This window comes from Leucoraja erinacea, chromosome 10, assembly GCF_028641065.1.
Source record: "Leucoraja erinacea ecotype New England chromosome 10, Leri_hhj_1, whole genome shotgun sequence".
Classification (NCBI taxonomy): Eukaryota; Metazoa; Chordata; class Chondrichthyes; order Rajiformes; family Rajidae; genus Leucoraja; species Leucoraja erinaceus.
The window spans coordinates 10,345,785-10,360,399 of record NC_073386.1 but is presented as its reverse complement, the minus strand read 5'-3'; the positions used below and the strand labels follow the sequence as shown (position 1 = coordinate 10,360,399).

General features: G+C 43.0%; 1 protein-coding gene across 1 annotated transcript in view; it reads left to right on the top strand.

Annotated features, from left to right (window-relative positions):
- Positions 1-607: 607 nt before the first annotated feature.
- The window catches only part of LOC129700775 (calponin-3-like), a 52,194-nt gene continuing 38,186 nt past the window's right edge, over positions 608-14,615 (top strand). Inside the window, exon 1 of the mRNA XM_055641465.1 lies at positions 608-948. Coding sequence (XP_055497440.1) covers positions 892-948 — 57 coding nt within the window. The 5' untranslated portion in view covers positions 608-891. The remainder of the gene's footprint in view (positions 949-14,615) is intronic.

Here is a 14,615-nt window from a genome sequence, read left to right as displayed (position 1 = left end):
GGGAAGGAGGAGGGAAAAGGAGGAGATGAAATGAAAAGGACGGAAGAGGAGGGGGAGGGACCGGGGGAGAGGGAGGGAAATGGAGTTGGGGGAATGGAGTTAGGGGAAAGGAGGGGGGAGAGAGCGAGAAAAAAAATAGGGAGAGGGAGGGGGGAGAGAGAGAAGGGGAGAGAAGAGGGGATAGGGGAGGAGAGAGAGAGGGGGAAAGAGGGGGGAGAGAGAGAGAGGGGGAGAGAGGAAAGGAGGGAGGGGGGGAGAGAGGAGAGAGAGGAAGGGGGGCGAAAGGGGAGAAGGGGAAGGGGGAGAGGTGAAGAGGAAAAGAGGAGAGGGGGAGGAGGTGGAAGAGAAAGAAGAAGGAGGGGGATGGGGGGATGGGGAGAGGAGAGGAGAGGTGAAGAGTAAAGAGGAGGAGGGGGGGGGTAGGGGAGGGGGGAGAAGGAGGGGGGAAGGAGAAGGAAGAAGGGAAAGGAGAAGGAGGAAAGGAAGGGAAAGGAGAAGGTGGGAGGGGAAAGGAGAAGGGGAGGGGCGCTGATCAGCGGTGGGGGTTTCTCGGGTGAAACAAAGGCTGCGAATCCCATTGGCCTGGCTGTTCCTGCAATAGGTCAGGCGGCCGCTGTCGCCAGCCCGGTGCCATTGTGATTGTGAGCGCTGGTTCGCATCTCGCTCCCACTGCAAGCAGGAAGGTTGCAAGAGAAAGAGTGTGTGAGAGAGAGTGAGAGTCCGGGTTTCAGCGCCTTTCCACCCTCGCCGTCGGGTTCCCTTGTGTCCGACAGCCAGACAGACAGACAGTCGGTCTATCAGCGGATCCGAGCTCTTCCAACGCTGGTGGCTTCTGACCGCTCTCACTCCGAGCCGAGTCTCTGCGCGAACAACACAACACCACACAACACAATGGCTCACTTCAACAAAGGTCCCGCGTACGGTCTGACCGCCGAAGTACGAAACAAGGTAAAAACAAATGGGGGGGCAAAAAAACTCCAAAGATAGATACGAAATGCTGGAGTAACTCGGCGGGGCAGTCAGTTTTCTCTGGGGAAAAGGAATGGGGACGTTTCGGGTCGAGTCCCATCTGAAAAAATAGAGACAAACCACGGATTGAAACTCCCTTGTTTCTTTTGTGTGTGTGTGTGTGTGTGTGTGGGGAGGGGGGAAGGTTTTATGAAGTGAGCTTTATTTTATCTTGTGCAAGAGGTTATATTTTATTGTTAAAACTTCGAAAGATGACGGTGGTCCGTGTGTTTTGTGTGTGTGTGTTTTTAAAGTTTTTATTGATTTTTAGATGGTTCTAGCGTTGCTAAAATGCTGTGGGGTTTGGGGCGGAGGCGCTTTTAGTTTTCCAGGGTCGCCTGGTTTGTGGTCTCATTGTTTAGGGAGAGGGGGGGAGAGTCCTTTGATGTTGAAGTGAACTCCTTGGGGAAAGGGAGTCCGGTTCGGTCGACGTGTGGGTTTTTTTCTCCTATATATATTTTTTCTCCTTATTCAGCAGAATCCCAGAGGAAGGAATTGAGAGAAGAGGGGGAGGGGGATGGGGAGCCTTTGTGTAGCATCGAGCAGCGGCGCAGTTTGAATGAAGAGTTGAAATTTGTAGAAAGAGCCCTGTGCAAATTCTTTTATCAACTGGTCAACATTTCTTGCAGTTTCGCGGCATTTAATGCAGATAGTAAATAGTAAATGTTGTACTCTTGCTATTGTCTGCCGCCAGCCTGGTATTATTGATTGAGTCGAGAGTGTTTTATTGTCATGTCCCAGAGAGAACAATGACATTCTTACATGGCACTTGCGATTAAATAACTGCTTTAAAACTGTGTGCTTGCGAAAGATAAGTAGCTGGTTGGTGATGTTGCTTGATTTCATTGTACCATGAGTACCATTGTTCATTGAGTATTTGATGTTGCAATAATTTTTAGAAACATAGAAAAATAGGTGCAGGAATAGGCCATTCGTCCCTTCGAGCCAGCACCTCATTTCAATCTGATCATCTAAAAGCAGTATCCCATTCCTGTTTGTTTTAATCCATATCTCTTGATTCCTTAGCCCTAAGAGCTAAACCTAACACTCTTTTGAAAACATCCGGTGAATTGGCCTCCACTGCCTTCTGTGGCACCAAAACATCTTGTTTGTATGCTTATTCTCAACAATAAATGAATAAGTGGCAAAGTAGGCAATTGGGGGAAAAATATACCAGATCCCCAATTTCAATTTTAATATCTAGGACTGTAATCATTTTGAATAACAGTAATCTCCAAGATAACTCCCAACTATTTCATACCGCTCAGCAGAGATTACCAATTAATATGAGAAAGGAAGGTAGTGATTGTTGATTGCTTAACGCATTTAATGATAACTGTGCTTACATTTTTATAATTTGTATGTAGACGATATGTAGAGGCTGTTATTAAAGTCGTTTTTGAAGGAAACTGTCCTTGGTGTCCCCAGTAAGGTGCATAAATGAAGTCCCATTGTTCCGAGTCCAGGAAATCAACATAACTGGCCTAGTATCTAGTGTAGGAAGGAATTGCAGATGCTGGTTAAAAACTGAAGATAGACACAAAAAACTGGAGTAACTCAGCGAGTCAGACACCATCTCTGGAGAAAAGGAATAGGTGAAGTTTCTGGTCAGCGTGATGGGCCGAATGGCCTAATCCTGCTCCTATTACTTATGAGATATCGTGCCTGATGAAGGATCTCGACCCAAAACGTCACCTATTCCTTTTCTCCAGAGTTGTTGTCTGACCGGCTTAGTTACTCGAGCATTTGTGTCTTATCTTGATCTAGTTGATCTTGTACAAAACAGAAAATGCTGGGGAAAGCCTAGCAGGTCGGACAGCATCTGCGGAAAGGGAATTATTTCCTATTTGTGGCCCCTTATTGGAACTCTTGATTTATTGTCTTTGGATACATAGAAAAATAGGTGCAGGAATCAGTCACTTGGCCCTTCAAGCCAGCCATTCAATATGACCATAGCTGATCATCTTATATCAGTATCCCGTTCCTGCTTTTTCCCCATATCATTAATTCCTTTAGCCCTGAGCTAAATCTAACTATTTCTTGAAAACTTCCAGTGAATTTGCCTCCACTGCCTTCTGTGACAGAAAATTCCACAGATTCACAACTCTGGGTGAAAAAATGTTTCCTCATCTCAGTCCAAAATGGCCTACCCCTTAAAATGTGACACCCCCCCCCCCCCCCCCCCCCTTGTTTCTGGACTCCCCCAACATCGGGAACATTTTCCCTGCATCTAGCTTGTCCAATCCTTTAAGAATTTGATGTATCTATTAGATTTCCTCTCATCCTTCTAAATTCCAGCGAATACAAGCCCAGGCAACCCATTTTATCATCACATGTCAGTCCCACCATCCTGGGAATTATCCTGGTGAACCTATGAAAATGAAATGAAATGAAATGATTCAATTTATTGTCATTGTCAGTGTACAGTACAGAGACAACGAAATGCATTTTTAGCATCTCCCTTGAAAGGGAGACACAGGGCGTCGCGGTGTGCCCGCGCCTGCCGCCGTAATGCTGCACTCCTTCAATAGCAACAATGTCCTGCTTCCAAATTAGGAAACCAAAATTGCATTTTCATTTATAATTGATATAATTGTTTGTTCCAAATGAGCATTTTGCTATCTTTCTTTTCTTTTGCATCACTTTTCATGTTAATTGTATCCTGGCGGTAGCACTATGTTTCAGTTCTATGACATTCCATCTCAGAAAAGCCATTTTGTTTCATGTGTAAGAAGGAACTGCAGATCCTAGTTTTAACCGAAGATGGACATAAAATGCTGGAGTAACTTAGTGGGACAGGCAGCATCTCTGGAGAGAAGGAATGGGTGACGTTTCGGGTTTAGACCCTTCTTCAGTCAGACTGATGTCTGGGAGAGGGAGATACTTAGATAAGGAAGTGTAAATTGTGAAAACAGGACAAGGGAATGGATAACAAGGAAAATGTGGAATAGATCATTGTTAACTGGGCAAATGTAACAACAAAGCAAACTGACATGTACAGGATGGGAGGGAAACTAAGCGAGTTAATAGCACTGAAAAAGGCAAAACCACTAAGTGCTTTAGGAAGAAAGATAGATCTTGACTAATTTAGACAGTGTTATGGGTGTTAAAAATATGGAATGTATTACCCAGCGTAAATGTTTTGGTCAGCACTTTTTCTTAATGAGGAAAGTGGGAGTTTACTACTTTGTCACAATAAGTTTACTGTTACTCCTTTCCTGTACCAGAGACAGCGTTGAGATCTGTTTGTGAAATTGACACAACATTTTGAGGATTTAATTGCATAATTTGGCTTCTTCTAATGAGCACCCAACCGTGCTTTCATCATTTCTGCTGAGCTGTTTTTGCATGGAGATTTGCGTTCCTTCTGCTCTTGCATTTGTAATGTGAGGAATGTTCGAAACGCCAGTGGGACATAGTGTACGTTTGAAGGATCAGATTTTAAGAGGCTGTGATACTTTGCAAGACTCGCAATTATGTGGTCAAATGTTACTGATGCAGTGCCAGGATTCCTCTTGAGTCGATGTAGCTGCAAGATCCAGCTGGTGTAGAAACGCACCCCTTCTTCAGTATAGTAGATCGACCCATTGTTAAATGTGGCTTTCAGGTTGTGTGGCCTCTTGCACTTTTAATAAATGCTGCTTTGGCTCCAGCTCGAGTTGAAATGTAATGATTTCACATCAAAGAATACTGTAAAATGCAATTTTCTGTAATATTACCTATTTGCTGATCTAAAGTTGCAAGATACAACACAGAACCAGGCCCTTTGACCCACTGAGTATGCGCCGACCAGCGACCCCGCAGACACTTGCACTATCCCACACACACACACATGAGGGACAATTACATGATTTTTTTTTACAATGCCAATTAGCCTACAAACTTGTACTTCTTTGGAGTATGAGAGGAAACCGGAGATGCCCGAAAAACCCCACGCAAGTCACGGGGAGAATGGACAAACTCCATAGAGACAGCACCCGTAGTCAGGATCGAATCCTGGTCTCTGGCGCTGTACGGCAGTAACTCTACAGCTGCGCCACCGTGCCGCCCAAAACCTTGACCTAAATCCTTAGTACCATTCGGTGCTTATGTTTGGGCTCATGAATGGCTTCAAATGTAAGAATATCATATAAGCTCATAACAAAAATGATAACAAATAAAATTGAAAGCATCAAGATATAATGGCTGGTAGACGGGAAGAAGTTGGAGTGCTGGATTTGTGTGCTCATTATCAGATAAGTGATTACCATGTGGTAACACAAATTGGATTGAATAATGCCCTCATTCATAACAGCAAAAGTTATTTACTGATGCCTGCTATTTTATTCATTATTGAAAATCAAAGTATGCAAGAGACCTCTATGCGCTTGGCGGTGGAAAGAAAATCTGCTTTAATTCCAGTTGCCATTTGAGTATTTTATTCTTCCCAGTCGAATGGACAAAAGATGTACTGAGCTTAGCACTGCTTCCATGCTGTCGTTTCTCCAAGATAGCTGATTGCCAATATTATTTAGTTTGCTTTTCTATAAAAGCTTTGAGTGAAAGCTCTCACACACACACACACACACACACACACACACACACACACACACACACACACACACACACACACACACACACACACACACACACACACACACACACACACACGCACATGTGCGTTATTCATTCTATTCTTTCTGTATGCAAACAGAAACATCAAATATAGGATATCGCAAATGTAGTTCAAGAAATTAAAATTATCCTGCAACTTTGCCAGAATCTGGTTTCTTTAAAGAAAAAACAACAGGTGCGTATTTTACTAATTTCCATGAAATTAGAAAGCACTTAAAACAGCTGCAAATTTCATTTTCATTCAATCAATTAAGACTCATTGACTCATCTCCATTCTGGTTGTTCCGTTTGTGTTCTTTAGTGTGTGTTGTGGTCATTTCTCATGCCATGTAGCCAGCTGTATTTTTGTATCAGAGAGAGAGAGGGACGGAGAGTGCCAATAATCAAGCAGCGTTAATATTTGGTTGAGTTCTGGAAACTTGGGATCATACAACAGCTTGGGGCAATCGCAATTAACTACTGCGTTGCCACAGTTAAAAAATTCAGCTGTATGTCTTCATCTGAGGAATGATTATGAAACCAGCTTGTTGGTGCATTGGGTGTTTCCATCCATTACCCAAAGGACAAAGGACATTTACCATCCATTACCCTTTCTCCAACCCAATTAAGACAAGACCCTACATGAATGGGGGCCAAAAGCAGGCAGTGGCTTAACTCTGAATGGTTGGGCCAGTCTGTATTTAGACAGCATTTTATTCACTGGTTATTTGAGTGATGCGAATGATTGTAAACCACAACCACGTCTAATATTTCAGCCCAAAAGGTGGAATATTTGAATACATTGGCTTCTTGAGACTTCAAGGTGAATGCAGTAAATGCTTCTAAACATGTGGAGATAAACTTTTCAGTGACTCATTGAAGAGCACCATCATGACTTAAAATAGTTCCGTTTGCTTTGGAGCGGCAAGGCTGTACCTGCCGCTCCACCCATTTTCGTGTAATCTGCAACCTTGGACACAAAGTCATAAATTCCACCATCCAAATCATTAATACACATCATGAAAAGTAGTGGACCCAACACTGTGGAACACCACTAGTCATCAGCAGCCAACCAGGAAAAAGGCTGTCGTTATTCCCAATCCTTGCCTTCTGCCATTCAGCCAATCTTCTGTCCATGCTAGTGACTTCCCTGTAATACCATGGGCACATAACTTTGGGATAGAAGATTTGTATTCAATAAATCGAAGAAACTAGGCCTTTCCTGTTTTATGACATCTGCCATAAACTCCTCTTTTCTTTGCATTGATTCTGCTGGATCTTTTGGCTTTTTTCAGACTGGATACTGCCCACCCCAGTTCCAATATGTTCTTATTATTTTTTCTACTTGCCCTCTTTCAACTGGGTGGCTCTGAAAGTTTTATAGCACAAATCATCAAAGACATTCCCTTTTCTCTCAACTACATTCCAATCTCTGGAACTCCAAGCACATTTATATTCTCATTTTCCACGTGCAAAAAAGGGTATTGACCCGAAAAGTTGACTTGTTTTCCCTCTGCACAAATATTGCCTGACATGCTGAGTGTTTGCAGTATTCTCTTTCACCGCTCCACACACACACACACACACACACACACACACACACACACACACACACACACACACACACACACACACACACACACACACACACACACACACACACACACACACACACACACACACACACACACACACACACTCACTCTCTTCCAGCAGTTCGGATTTTCATTTAGTATATTTTAATTCTAATTATACCTATACCTGTTCTGCGGTAGTGGTCTGCTCTGCTTCTAAAAAGCACAATTTTGTTATTTGGGTTTTGTTATCATTTTTTACTTCATTTACTTCCACAATAACTAATGGGCCAGAAGATGATGGTAGGAGTTGGATACATAGTGTGTATGTTATAAGTCAACTTAGCGCATTCAAAGAACATTGCCCAGTCTTCCAAGTTTAGTTTAGATTGGAGATAGTGCGGAAGCAGGCCGTTGGCTAACTGAATCCATGCCGACCAGCGATCAGCGACACTAACACTATCCTACACTCACTAGGGACAATTTACAATTTTACCAAGTCAATTAACCTCCAAACCTGTACGTTTTTGGTTAGACGTACGTTGTATGATTAGAATGGTAATTGTAAACCTTCCTCTCCTTCCTGTTGACGGTCTGTAATATGATGCATTAAAGATACAGTAACTGAATAAGTAGTGATCTGCGGTGCCTTATTTTTCCAAACTTAAAATAAATTAGTTTTGTTTGCATGCAGCTTTCTTCTTCAGCATTGGCTCTTATTGTCCACACCTTTCGGGAGGAGTGAAACGGAGTCTTTTACCCAATCTTTTGATCCAGACCAGCGATCGCATCATACACCAGCAAAATCCAACACACTGGGGACAATTTACAGAAGCCAATAAAACTACAAACCTGTACATCTTTGGAGTGCAGGAGGAAATCGGAGCACCCAGAGAAAACCCAGGCAGTCACAGGGAGAACATAGAAATTCCATGCACATAGCACCCGTAGTTAGGATCGAACCTGGGTTTCTGGCGCTGTAAGGCAGCAACTCTACCGCTGAGCTACAGTGCTGCCCTTCTAAAGTGACGATAGCTGTTTTTCTGGGAGAGGTGAAGCAAATGAGTTGTATGCCGGGGTTATTGTTGGAGTGTGGGACTGGACATGTTGCATTCCTGCTGGATCTTTAAGCAACACATTGATATTGAACCTTTTGATATTGTTTGCGAGTATTCCCTTTTGCAGTTTAGAATAAAACATTTTGAACACCTTAAATTGTTGATGGGCATATTGAAATTCTATCAAAGACCAGACGTTTGTATGAACCATCGGGGAAATGGATTCTGTCATCAACAGAAGAGAAGAATGCCATATGGCAGTAATAATTCCAGATGTCGCAAAGAAAGACTCTTTTCCTGACTTCATCCATATGGTGTACGGGTGATTAGGGGCATTTCCTTCCAGGATGAATAAAGTTGTATCGTATTTGTACGGTTGTCGTGGGTTACGGGGAGAAAGGAGGAGAATGGGGTTGAGATGGAAAGATAGATCAGCCATGATTGAATGGTGGCGTATACTAGATGGGCCTGATTCTGCTCCTATAACTTATGAACTTGTAAAAAAGTGATTAGTATATCAGGAATAAATATACTAATCACACTGAAGAAAATAAATTAAATTTGGGTAGACAAAAGTGCTGGAGAAACTCAGCCGGTGCAGCAGCATCTATGGAGCGAAGGAAATAGGCAACGTTTCGGGCCAAACCTATTTCCTTCGCTCCATTGATGCTGCTGCACCCGCTGAGTTTCTCCAGCACTTTTGTCTACCTTTGATTTTCCAGCATCTGCAGTTCCTTCTTAAATAAATTGAACTTAAGTCCTTGAAGCAAGGTTTTATGTAACAAAACCAATCAAATCACTGATTTGAACCGCGGTGTACCACTCAATACAATACAATACCTTTATTTGTCATTTGAATCTCACATGAGGTTCAAACGAAATTTAGTTTCTGCAGCCATACAATAAAAGAACCAAAACACACACCAACACTATTCACATAAACATCCATCACAGTGGCTCTCCTCCTCACTGTGATGGAAGGCAAAGTTCTTGTCTCTCCCCTGCATTCCATTTCCCTCCCGAAGTCGAGGTCGAAGCCCCCGGCGGGCGCTAGTCCGCGGCAAATTAAGGCCGCACCGGGCGTTGTAGGGCCCCCTCCAGGTCACTCTCAACCCCGCAATTCGGGCGGGAGAAGTCGCCGCTGCCGGTGCCCCGCAAAGCAGCCGCCCACCGGGGATCCGCGAGCTCCCGGTGTCACCATCCACCGGAGCCAGGCCGCAGCAACGCGCCACCGCCGCTCTGCGCTCCGAAGCCGGCCAGCTCCACGGAGGTAAGTCCGCAACGGCTCCACAGGCTCCGCGGCTCGATGGTAGCAGAGTGGAATGCCAAAGTTTTCACTCTTGAGCGAAGTCCAAGCAAATAGGAGCACGGGTGGACCATTAATCCACTCGAGTCTGCCCTAAATTCAACATGACCATGGCTGATCTCTGCTGGTCCTCGCCTCTTCTTCCATGCTGGTTCCCATAAGTTGTTCCCCTAACCTGCTGTGAGCATGGTATTAGTTTAGTTTAGAGATGCAGCATGGAAACAGGCCCTTCTGCTCACTGAGTCCACTCTGACCAGCGATCCCCGTGCACTAGCACTATCCTACACGCACTTGGGATAATTTGCAATTTCCTCATGCCAATCAGCCTGCACACCTGTACATCTTTGGCATGTGAGAGAAAACTGGAGAAACCATACGCAGGTCACTAGGAAAATGTACAAACTCCCCAGACAGCACCCGTAACATTGAACCCGGGCCTCTGATACTGTCAGGTAACAATTCTACTGCTGTGCCATCTTAGTATTGTGGGAGTGGTATTAGTGTTTCAATATTCCAGGGGAGACAGCTTTTTGTTTTTGAGTTGTTTCACACAAGTTCACGTTATACGAGTAGAATTCGACCATTCGACCCATTGAGTCTACTCCTGCCATTCAATCAATGCTGATCTCTGTATCCTCATCCCAATTTCCTGCCTTCTCCCCATAACACTTGATAACCAGAAATGGGTCTACCTCTGCCGTAAAAATATCCACTGACTTAACCTCCACAGCCCTCTGTGGCCATGAGTTCCACTCCCTGACTAAAGAAGTTCCTTCTCGTCTCCTTTATAAAAGAGCCACCTTTAATTCAGAGGTAATGACCTCTGATCCTGGACTCTTCCCCCAGTGGAGGCATCTTTTCCACATCCACTCTATCTATGCCAGTTAACAACAGCCTGTTTGTGGCCAATTATGCAGTTGATATATTAAAGAGAACATTGAAAGACCAAATAAACCATTGTGGAAGTTGCAGGATTTGACACGTCTGTTTCTGGCAGCATTGGTAATGTGCGCAATGGAAAACAGACTGCAAACTGATTTCCTTTCTTTTGGATCTGGAATGTAAGCTTTAATGTAAGCTGATTTGCAGAACCCTTCTCGTAACTGAAGGAGAAGAAATAAGGACTTGGCACTCATTTGTGTCGTGCAACTGTTTTGATGATAAGATCAAAAATTTGGGATTGAATGTCGCCATCGTTACTCCAATGATATTACGTTTGTGTTTGTTTCCCTTTGCGATGTACTCCAAAACACTGGTAGTGTTGCACTTGGTGGTTGAGACTCACTCACTCGCACTCAGCGGCTACCCTTTCACAACATTAACTGATGGGATCTCTCCAGTGCAACTTCTGTCCGTCCCTGCACCAGTGAGATGATCTGGAAAGTGATCATTTTGTCTTGATTTATTTCTCCACGGAACTGCACTGGCCTGATTCCATTCCTCTATTCCCAGAACAGCCAGTATGTTGTGTAGAAAGGAACTACAGATATGATAAACACAAGATAGACACAAAAAGCCTGAGTAACTCAGCGGGCCAGGCAGCATCTCTGGAGAGAAGGTATGGGTGACATTTCGGGTTGAGACCCTTCTTCGGACTGGAGTCTAGCTTTTTGTGTCTATCTTCGGTGTAAACCACCATCTGCAGTTCCTTCCTACACGTATGAGATAGTGCTGCAGTAACAGTAGGCCAGGCAGCATCTCTGGAGAAAAAGGATGGGTGGCGTTTTGGGTCGGGACCTTTTTTCAGACTTGACTGTTGTGTAGTTGTGATCCATCTTCCTTTTACACACAGTCATCAACCTAAGGATTTATCTGCTCTGTCCTTTATCTGGCACTGTTTCAAGGTGAGGCCAACACTGTCCCTCTTGGTCTTGTTCATGCTAACTGCTGACAAGTCATGGATCAGTCGTAACCATTGCCAACTAACTGTGGTGAAGACTGTCGTGAACTGCTGGAACGGTTCCAAATTCAATGTCCAACATGGGAAAGTGTAGAGGAAAGATAAATGTACATGACCATTTTGAAGATGGAATGAGTTGCAACTTTGCACGCTTGTTCCAGTAGAGGATCTGCTATCATCCATTACAATCGTTCCACTCTTTTAAATCTCTCTTTCAACAACAGCATTTCTTGCACTCGCAAAGCTCTCTTTACCCTTTATATTTGTGCTGTGGATGGCTTGTTGTACCCATGTATAATTATTTTTTACAGTACAGCAGGCAAAGAAATGCATTGTACAATTTTCATTGTACCCTGTGACAACAATAAATAAACACATCTCTCATAGAGCAGAAAGGATGAAAAATAATTTGATAAATCATAACATTTTTGATGGCTTCTTTCGGAGAGAATATTATTTCTCTTGAACAAAACTCAACATGTGTTTTTGTACTAGTTCATTGATCACTGGATTGCCATGTTGTCAAAATTTGTTTTGTAGTCGATGTGGTGGTGGAGTTGCGGCCTTGCAGTGCCAGAGACCCAGGTACGATCCTGACAACGGATGCTGACTGTGGAGTTTGTATGTTCTCCCCGTGACCTGCATGGGTTTTTTCTGAGATCTTTGGTTTTCTCCCACACTCCCAAGGCGTACAGGTTTGTAGGTTGATTGGCTTGGTATAAATGTAAAATTGTCCCTAGTGGGTGTAGGACAGTGTTAGTGTGCGGGGATCGCTGGTTGGTGCGGGCTGAAGGGCCTGTTTTCGTGCTGTATCTCTAAACTAAACTGAAGCAGATTACTTGAGGTCCTGCACGTTTGGTTGTTGTGTTTCTTGCAGTACAACGGTGACCACGTTTTAGATTGTACTTGTCTGATAGTTGGCCAGGGTTGTCCAAGATGCTACATAAATGCAAGGCTACCTCACTCAGCGTCAGCTTCTGCAGTTGTTTAAATCATTTGGTCTTTTATTTGGTTTTCTTTTAAAACACATGTCTGACTTTATAATAATCTAGAGACTTGTCATAAATCACCCCAAAGGAGTATTGTCAAATCTATAATAGAGGATCCGTTTGGCGTTTCTTGTTTGATGTTACAAAAGAAGGACTAACTAGGAATTATCATCGGGTTACAGTCTCAGATCGGGTTTCCAGATGGTGAAACCCTGGGTTTAAATTATAATGTAAATGATTTTGAATTGGGCACTCCCACCTATATTTCCTGTCACCCACCATTCTTGTGTCTGTGGGGTTCCAGAATTTTCCATTACTACTTTGAGTTGGATGCCAGAAGCAGATTGAAAACAATAGATTCCTGTTGGTATTCTTATACTGACTAAATTTTGAGTAGCTTGTATTGTTTGAGGCGTAGTGAGCTTAAAACACATTCCACCATTCAATACATTTGAAAGACGGTGAAAATTATGCCTTTTGTGTTCAGTTAATTTTCTTTGCACTTTTCCTCCCGAAACTTTTACCACTTAAAAAAAGAAGAAGCCTGTTCTTAGCCTGAAGTTTTGACGGAGCTTTAAATTAGTTCTCTTAATCTCTGATTCTCCAGCACATTTCCCATAGGCCAAACACCGTGATGAGTTTTAAAAATGTTAAATGTAGAAAATGAAATGTGTTGTTTTTGTTTTGTTTGGTTGAGGCAATGTCGAAAAAGTATGTTTCTGAAATTATTACAAGAAAGACACAGACTAATTTGGGTTTTTATGGTATCGCTAATTATTATTTTTACGTTTAAGAGGACCAATATAACTGCCTACACATACATAAATTATAGGAGTAGAATTAGGCCATTCAGCCCATTAGGTCTACTACACCCTTCAATCATGGCTGATATATGCTTCCCTCTCAACCCCATTCCCCTGCCATCTTCCCATAACCTCTGACACACATACTAAATATAGCAAGGGGGCTTTGCCAAATTAAATAAATGTACCAGTTAATGTGTTGCAATAGTTGTAGGTTTAATGTTGGCTCATTTACTACAAGAATAGTGTGCTCTTTCATATTTTAAAAAAAAATCCCTATTTCCTTATGATCTTGAAGACCGTTCATCTGATCGAGTCTACAGTGACTCTCTGGGCAATCCCATTTCTCCACTCCACCCCACTAAATTATCCCTGAACTGGATTCTCATCAATTCGTCTAGATTCTACCAACCACCTCACATTTTACAATTCGCTGGCCTGTTCATCTACCATCCTGTATGTCTTTGGGATGTGGGAGGCAACTGGATCAGTATGGAGAAAGTGTAAGAGTGAATCAGAGGTCAGGATTGAACCGATGTTGCAGGAACTGGGAGCCAGCGGTTTGACCAGCTGTGGCACCCCCACGGAAAATTGTCATATGATTTTTTGAGTTTGAGTTTAGTTTATTGTCATGTATGCCGAGTTACAGTGACGAACCTTTGTTGCGTGCTAACCAGCCAGCGGAAAGACTATACATGATTACAATGGAACCATTTACAGTGTACAGATACACAATAAAGGGAATCATATGAACAACAAGAAAAAGCCAGGAAAGTCTGTTCAAAGGCAGTCTGAGGGTCTCAAAATGGATTTTTGAACATCCATACTGTTTAACATTTTGGTTTAAAAGCGTCTGTACCGAGTGTGAGGTGATGTGGCATATTTTACAAAGTGACGTTGCTGTACAAGTGATAGTAGAACAGACAGTTCCTTGGTTCCATCCCTGAGGACCGTCTGTGAGCCAATGACTCAATCAGCCAAGCGTCCATTTTCTACAGCTACTCTTTATCATGATGCTCTGCGTATACTTGCTGTGGTTCCTTTTTTTTTCATTGAATATTTACTCCCCAACACTTGCCATAATTAAACCAATCGAATGTATACTGTATTGAATCATTAATAAATACTACAAAACATTTCATTGTTGTAACTATTTTGAGAAATGCTTTTTTAAAAATTGGAGAAACTGCATCAGGTCACATTTCTGTAAGTCGGGCCGGAAACCCGGAAAGCCCCAAGTTTTGTCTTCAGGTTGAGAGTAAACAAACTGCAGTAAAGAGTTTTTATTTTATACACTATGACGGTGCAAATTTGCTTAAACTCTTGGATTTGAACTCTTATTCATTGCTGCTTGGTGTCAAATTCACAGTTCAGTTCCTCAGGC